Below are 7,894 nucleotides of genomic sequence, written 5' to 3'. Positions count from 1 at the left end.
GAATCACCCTTTTTTCGCATTACTGTGCTTCAAGAATACTATGCCTGTGGGTTATCCAATATGTATGGATTTTAGTCACAGAATCCTTTAACTAAAGCCTTTCCCTAAAGAAAGAAAGAAAAAAGAAAACCAGTTCTTTGGCAGTCCATTTATTTAAGACAACCCTCCTGCACCCCTGCTTCCCTGCCCAGTCAACGTACTACCCTTATTTAAACAAAGACAAGGGAGTGAAATGAGCACAAAGGTCTTTGGACTGAAATTTGAGGCCCACCACACATCCACTCTGAACTTACCTTCCCAGTCTCTGTTCTGCCACTCCACCAACCACCTCAAACTCTAGGTGGAACAGTCTACAGACCACTCACCAAAGTTAGCTTGAGCTTTCTTTCCAACATGCTGTTGCTCGCATCATTTCCCATCCTTGGAAACACCACCTACCTTTCACCGCCAGTAAGTGTTTACTTGTTACCTTTGCTTGTTACCCAGTGGAAAAGCTCCACTCCTCACGTCACCTTTCCTAATGCTCCCTTACCTTCAGGAAGTCACGTGAACTCAGCGGCATGGCACAGCCAGTGCTGCCAGACTATCATCATGGCAGTGAGAGCAAACACAAAGGACGCAAGGCTAACTTAACTTTATCTCCCCTTGTGGAATTTAAGATCTGTCTGGGTAAGGCCTGAAAGGGGTTAAAAGATTACAGTAATCTGGGGCGCCTGGGTAGCACAGTCGTTAAGCATCTGCCTTCGGCTCAGGGCGTGATCCCGGTGTTCTGGGATCAAGTCCCACATCGGGCTCCTCCGCTGGGAGCCTGCTTCTTCCTCTCCCACTCCCCTTGCTGTGTTCCCTCTCTCGCTGGCTGGCTCTCTGTCAAATAAATAAATAAAATCTTTAAAAAAAAAAAAAAAGATTACAGTAATCTTCGTGAAAAATATTCATCTATTTCTAAATGAAATAAACAATTTTAATGCAAACAGTCAGTAAGGCATCTTTCCCATTGCCCCCAGGATCTCGTCTCTTTCTGCTGCTGTAGGCATAGATGGCTTCACTCCATTCTGTCTTCTCTGGACCATGATAGAATTCTGCAATTGGGTATAAAAAGAAGAAACCAAAATCAGTCATGTATTAATGCTAATCATTTGCCAGTTATTGGCCACTACTTCCTCAAAAAGGAAATTCTAAAAACCAAGTATAAAGATGAATCAAAAAACTAATTCTAGGACTTCAGATAACGTTTTTCAAACTAACAATTAAACAGAAGTGATCATTCCCCTAGGAATATGTTGATGGTGATTGGGATGGGAATATATACTGTTTAAGTACCAGAGCACAAGAGTCCAGTCCATCAAGAGGATCTACTAAATAATTGCCACATGAAAGCAACAGTTAATTTAGAAGAGGGAAAGGAAGTAGCTGGATCCAGTGCTCAGAGAAACAGAAATCATATACCAATGTCTCAAGAAAAATGGGACCATCATAACAACCAGGGGTGGCGGTGGGAAAGGAGAAGGCAGAAATGGAAGCCTAAAATGCGTTATGACAGAGCAAGCTCTCCATGCTGTTCATCTCCAGGAGAACTAAAATTATAAGAAGGTTATTGTTTTAAGACTGTGGCTCTTAAATACGCATAGGAAGACCGACCTATATGAGACCTGCATTCTTCCAGCCTGGAGGAGGAGGAGGCAGCCAATAAGGGCTCTCAAGGATCCTTCAGGACACACAGAGGAGAGTCAAAAAGTTAAGTTTCCCCAGTCATCACTAAGAAGAGATTGTGGTACTAATTTTGAGCTTCAGTTTCAAGCCTAAGAGAGGAGTTTTAACACAAAGGTAACCAAGCTAGGCTTACCCAGAATTTCCGGCAGTTTTTGTACTTCAAGAAGTAAGTGGAACACTGTTCCCTGTCATAGTTATTTCCATCCATACATCTGGTAGAAGCATCAGATTCCTTAAATATGTAAGATAGGCATCATTTAAGAGGGTGGAATGGGATCTAAAAAAAAAAAACCCCAAACTTCTGAAGCCGCTTTCCCCCAAAGCAGGTAATATGAACTCGTTCCTTTCTGTTCATTTTAATGAGCATATAATGAACGGAAACTGAACTATCTTTCTAACCATTCCAGCACTCATTCTGCTCAGGGCAGACATCTTCCTTTTCAGAGTCTGGGTCAGTTTTCTGAATATCCAATCGCGGGAACTTGAGCTGGAGCATGAACTGAGATCATTTATCCCAGTAACCATTTAACAAAGAAGCTGAGGCGAGGTGCAAGGTGCTGAAAATCACTACTGCACAGAGAGAATCAAAACCCAGTCTCCCAATGCGGACTGCAGCTGTCCTGCTTTTCCAAGTTCTCACTTTGACTTGACTGTTTGATGTTAAGCTGGTTTCAAGATCCTAAGTAAGTCGCTAATAACTACTCTACATCAAGGCAACTTAAATTAACACCACTCACTCAATGTATTTTTGGCTATCGTTCCCTCCATTACGCAAGTACATATACTATTATGTATGCAGTTTTAATAGATATCATTAATATCACTTCAAAACCTAAGAGAGCAACACAGGGCTGTGAGTTCAAAGGAAGGTAGGAGCCATTTGGGAATTAAAATTAAGCTGTCTAAACTGGAAGTAGATTGGATAACAAACTTCAAAGTGTAAAGTATGATTCTGAGAGGTCATCTAGAAGAAAGCTTTAACTAAAGGGGTAGGTAATTTGCTTCACAGATCTAAGAAACACGGTCTATCTAAAGAGACTTAATAAAGCTGTTCAAAACAGACTAATATACGAAACAAAGCTAAATTTCTATGCCAAATATTTAACATGAATGTGTATATTTGAAAAATACATATAGGTTCAGGGAATGGCACCAGTCTGACGACTGCATTATTCCAGGGTGACAAATCCACAAGTCACTATTGCTAGTCATACCAAATAAATTCCAATAAGACCTTATTACTACAACAAAACATTTTGTGTAGGTGATACCTTTGTGGAAAGCTTTAGGCTTTAAATAGGCAAATTCTATTATAGACCCTTATTCACAGCCAGGCTGTCTCAAGGACAGGATGAAATTATTGCTATTAAGACATCAATTTCAGTGGTAGTTGAAAAATATGCTTTGCAACTTTTCACTTTTGGACTACAGATTTTCCTTGGTGTTATATACCTCTGTCTGGTATGACAGTGGCTAGTAAATACTTGCACATTATACAAATGGAAACTTCGAAGGGACGGATCTTTGTTAGCTAAATTATGAATTCCTAAAAACACTCTAGTGAAATAAGGATACACTGGCCAGGAATATTTCTTGTATAGAAATAACTTTATTCAAGAACTGCAGAAAACAGATGCCCACAAAAACAGAACAAGCCTGTTTTTCCAAGTTAATACTCATGAAAATTAAAAGCAAACCACCTTACCGACAAGCAAGGGTTTATGTCAGGATCTCTCAGCCTCCTTGCTACCATGGGCATCTTAACAGTTTTCTTACTGCAGGCAAATGTTGGAGAAAAGAGTTACACAGTGAATGACAGAAAATAAATCAACACATCTCATTAGACCCATGAGTGCTTGAAAAATTAATTTTGGCATAATGATTATCCACTAAGGATCTTCACATGTCCTCTGTATTATGAGAATAAACATTTGTTTTTTTCCTTTGCATTGCCATGGTGCCTCAGCACAAGGGCCATATTTAAATTCATCCACTAAAATTTGATTATAACGTCCAGGAAGATAGTTCAGTTGTAATTCAGTTTTAGTTTATCTTTACTTCTAAAGGTTAAGCTATTAAATATACTAAAAAACCTTAAGAATACAGCATGCATTCTTTTAAAAGATTTTATTTATTTATTTACTTACTTATTTGAGAACGAGCAAGCATGTGCAAGTGGGGGTGGCGGGGGGGTAGTGCAGAGGGAGACAAGCAGACTCCCAGCTGAGTGGGGGAACCCACTGCAAGGCTTGATCCCAGGATCCTGAGCCAAAATCAAGAGTCGGACGCTTAACCGACTGAGCCACCTAGGCGCCCTAAATACAGCATGCATTCTAATGATTACTTCCTTATTATACATTTGATCATCACACAAAATAAGAGTGGAATAGTTAGTACAACCCAACTTTAGCAAAAACATTTGTTTACTAAACTTAACCATGTACTCTGTAGCTAGCACCAGGGTGGTCAATATACTAAAAAAACAAAGTTATTTCTTAGTTGGCATTTTGAAGAGCTGAAACTTTACCTCCAGTGACATCTATTTAACATACTTCCCTTGGTTAAAGGAAGTCGCAGAATGCTACTGTGGTCCATTAATCTTCCAACTCAACCCTTACACATAAGTCTTTACGGATTAAAGATGATCACAGTTCCCTAAGAGCCACCTAGTGATTCCAAGTCAAGTCACAAAGTACTCATATATGTCAACTATATTGCAGGACGACCACTCTCTATAATGGAGTTCAATCGAAACTGGTATGCCTATTATCTTTGAAGACATGTCATAGAAAGGAACTAAAAGAGAAAATTAAAAAAACAATAATCAACGAACTGTTAATTATTTCAAAGTGATTTTTTTCATTTCAGTATATCGGTATACTATTGATGAGCCACTCACAAATATTTTTAAATGCTCTGCACTAAGTTTAAGGGGCTGAGCTAATCTGTACTCTCGAATTCGGTTCTAGCTTAACCATCCTCCACCTAAAGATGGAAGGAGAAACAAGTAATAATGTAGTATGACCTACATAACACCACCCAGTAAAAAACTGCATCAGTCAGTATAACCAAAGATCAGAATTTTTGTATGAAGTGGTTTCTACTTTTCTTTCCCTAGATGACACCGTCAAAAAATATCAGTAATGTTAAAAGAAATAAAGTACATTCAGGAAAATCAATCAAACCCCATAAGCTCCTAAATAGTTGAGGTATTTGCAATCAAGAGTCACCCAGTTCAGAGACCAGTATGCCCAGGCTAAAGGAGATCAATCTTTGCAAAGAAGCATGGGAGAAAAGTTTAGTCATTCCAGGATCCTTGAATTTTTAGGAATCCTCTAAGTAATCCTTACATTTCATGATTTCCATTGAACAACACATGAATATACCTAGTTAACAGAAGCATCTAGGTAAAAAAAGAAATTCAAGGTGCTATTCAGTTATATCTAGAAGCTTCTTCCTCTCCTAACAGAATTCTTTTGCAGGCTTGACTTCTTACTAAGAGATGATGGTACTAAGTAAACTCACACCCTTCTTTTTTACATCCATTCTATGATGTAAGAATACAGAACTCTGCTTAACTGTTCATGTTCGTTATATATATAATCTCAACAATGATCAGACATAGACAAAACTCTGGTTGCTGTGCCTTACATGAAAGTGTACTTTCACTGCATTTTATTATCATCAGTCAAGAATTCTTTAAAAATAACATCTAGGTAACATCACATACACAGATCAGGTTTGGAGAATGAATTTATTCAAATTTCATTTCCTTTCCCTTCTGGATTCTACATACAAGTCAATGTAAGTTTGGATTTCTAAATGTCACCTTCTTTGCATGAATCCTCACCTATCAACTGGAAATAAAGAGGAAATGTCAATTTACAGTGAGGAGAGGGGCTAAAGGGAAGATCGAGTGTTCTGCTAGAGAGGACTTATCTGCTTACTTTCTTAAGGCACTAAACAAATACTACAGAGCTCTACTTGCAAAGCTAGAAAAAAACCCAAAGATTTGAGGGAGGGGCCGTAAAAGCACGGCACAGTAGAGGAATAGCTCTAAAATCTTCTCCAAAAGGCAAACTGCTTTAAAAAGTATGTCTTGATTTCCCATCCAGTTCACATCCCCACTCTCCAACAAGCTTTGAAAGGGAAGAGGAAGAGAACGTTACTGAATACATCCATGCTCACATGCTGGTCAGAGCCAAGGCAGGGTCTGCGGTTCTGATAAAACGCAGATGGAACTAGCAGGAAGCTGAAACACGTTATGCGAGAACCTAAAGCCCTTAACCCACTGCTGGGTGCAGAAAGGCAGGGTCAGGAAGTCGGCATGGCACGGCGGGGAGGGACGGGGAAGTCGAATGGAGAAACTGGAGATGCGAGTCCCCGTTCTCGCTGCCTTCGGCGATGCTGCCTGTCCGTCTAACGGTGGACGACCCGCACAGGTGAACACACCTTGCTCTGACCTTTGGCAGAGCCGAGTGGGGCAGGGGGAGAGGAAAACGCAGGAAATTGGGGTTGGGGGTTGGCAATTACGCCCCAAAGCCTGAGAAGCAGGGTGAAGGATGAGTTAGAGGTGCTCAGGCAGGACGAGGATCACCTTCCTCGTCTCCAGCTCGAATAAACCCGTGTCGTGGAGAGAAGGAGCGACACGAAAGGGCCTGCGCTGAGGCAGGGCCTGGTGACAGCGGCTTCACGCCGAAGGAGAGGATTCGGGCCCGCGGTGGCCCAGGTGCACCCCTCTCTTCTCGCATCCCCGCAGCCGCCGCGGGAGGGGCGGGGGAACCCACTCACCTCGAGCGGCCGCTTCGCCAGCGCCCAGGCCGTCTGCAGCTCCAAACACGTCAATGGCTCACGCAGCTGGACCTTAAGTAGCGCGCATCCCAACGTGCTGCCCCCGCTCCCCGGCGGCCGCCGGCCCAATCAACGCGCGGCGTCGCCAGACTGACAGCCGTTCCGGGCCCTGCCGGGCGGGGGCGGGCGGGTCTCGCCCCGCCTCCAGCTGGCGGGGGGAGGGACGAGGCGGGTGGAGTGGGCGGAGCCGAGCGAGAGGTCCCGCCCCTTTCCTCCGCCCCGCCGCGCCCCCCGCGCCGCGGCCCGCCTCTTAACACTTTGGTTTGACGGGCGGCGCCGTGGCCCAATCGGCGAGCTCGTCCCTGGCGGCGGCGGCGCCTAGTGGCCGGCCCCGGGGCGGAGCGCGCGCGGGGGGCGGGCACAGCGGCGGGCGGGGACCGGGGGCGGGCCGGCGGGAGGCGGGGGCGGTGGCCGAGCAGGCCGGGGGAGGCGGCGGTGGGCGCGACGTCGGCGGCGGCGGCGGCAGCGGCGGCAGCGGCAGCTGCAAGTTGGGCTGCAGGGGCAGCGCATACACTACAATGGCTGCTGGAAAGAGGCGTAAGGAAACAATTTCCAGGCCCGCCGCGTCCAGCCCGAAATATGAGAAAAAAATTATTAGAAATTCCGCGGGCGGTGTAAAGGCGGCGGACGGGCCGGAGGGAGGATGTTAAAGCCCCGCGGTGAGTTCTCCCGGGGTCCGGGGCGGCGGAGAGGCGTTTAGCGGGAGAAATATCAGGGTTATTTAAATTATGGGACTAGCTGAGGGGGCAGAGGAGCAGCAGCGGCGGCAGGAGGAGGAAAAGTTTGTGCTACTCTCAGCCCCTGCTCAGGACCCCAGAGAGAAAAATAATAATAAAAAATAAAATAAAATAATTAAGCGGGGGTGTGAGGACTCCCGAAGTCGCTTCTGACAGGGCAGGGGGCGATGCGGCTGGAGACCCAAAGGTGAGGTCGGTGGGAAAAAAAAAAAACCCTTTATTCAGGGTCTGGAAAGTTTGAAAAGTTTTCCTCCTCCTCCTCCTCCTCCTCTCTGGTGCTGTGAATATTGTGACAGCGGCAGCGGCAGCAGCGAGAGCGGAAGACATTAGAGACCCGAAAAATAAGGGAAAAATTAATATAAATTCAGTTTTGAGAGTAAACTCTCCGCATTTTCCACCAAAACATCCCGGGGGAAGGTCGCTTCCCAAAGGGCCTGGCGGAAACCCGCAGTCGGCAATATTTGGGGGGCACTTTGAGTGACTTGGGGTAACTTTGCCCCTTTTTCAAAAGAGGTTTTTCTTTTTTTGAGAAATGAATTTGTTTTTGCCCTTTCCTCAGGTGGGCGAGTCGGGGTCGGGGTGCGGGGTCTGCGGGG

The 7,894-nt window shown here is 44.7% G+C and overlaps 2 protein-coding genes across 3 annotated transcripts in view; one reads left to right on the top strand and one right to left on the bottom strand.

Moving 5' to 3' along the window:
* Positions 1-918: 918 nt before the first annotated feature.
* CHCHD7 (coiled-coil-helix-coiled-coil-helix domain containing 7) lies at positions 919-6,634 on the bottom strand. The gene is made up of 4 exons (XM_040626171.1): positions 6,502-6,634; positions 3,416-3,485; positions 1,844-1,942; positions 919-1,079 (listed from the first exon to the last, which is right to left on the bottom strand). The coding sequence occupies exons 2-4, from the start codon at positions 3,467-3,469 to the stop codon at positions 975-977; spliced, it is 258 nt and encodes an 85-aa protein (XP_040482105.1). The 5' UTR covers positions 3,470-3,485; positions 6,502-6,634; the 3' UTR covers positions 919-974.
* A 364-nt stretch (positions 6,635-6,998) lies between these two features.
* PLAG1 (PLAG1 zinc finger) overlaps positions 6,999-7,894 on the top strand; it is a 46,374-nt gene continuing 45,478 nt past the window's right edge. For both annotated transcript variants that reach the window (XM_040626147.1, XM_040626146.1), the window contains exon 1: positions 6,999-7,220. The gene's annotated coding sequence lies outside the window, so the exon portion shown is untranslated. The remainder of the gene's footprint in view (positions 7,221-7,894) is intronic.

Source organism: Ursus maritimus, unplaced genomic scaffold (assembly GCF_017311325.1).
Source record: "Ursus maritimus isolate PB19 unplaced genomic scaffold, ASM1731132v1 scaffold_9, whole genome shotgun sequence".
Lineage (NCBI taxonomy): Eukaryota > Metazoa > Chordata > Mammalia > Carnivora > Ursidae > Ursus > Ursus maritimus.
The sequence above is the reverse complement of the archived record's forward strand: the minus strand, read 5'-3'. Positions and strand labels throughout refer to the sequence as shown.

Bases quoted from the DNA above. Each gene is read 5' to 3' on its own strand.
- CHCHD7 (XM_040626171.1), bottom strand. From the start codon at position 3,469: ATGCCCATGGTAGCAAGGAGGCTGAGAGATCCTGACATAAACCCTTGC. The intron at 1,943-3,415 runs GTAAGGTGGTTT...TACATATTTAAG, and splicing joins ACATAAACCCTTGCTTGTCG to GAATCTGATGCTTCTACCAG. The intron at 1,080-1,843 runs GTAAGCCTAGCT...ACCCAATTGCAG, and splicing joins AAAACTGCCGGAAATTCTGG to AATTCTATCATGGTCCAGAG.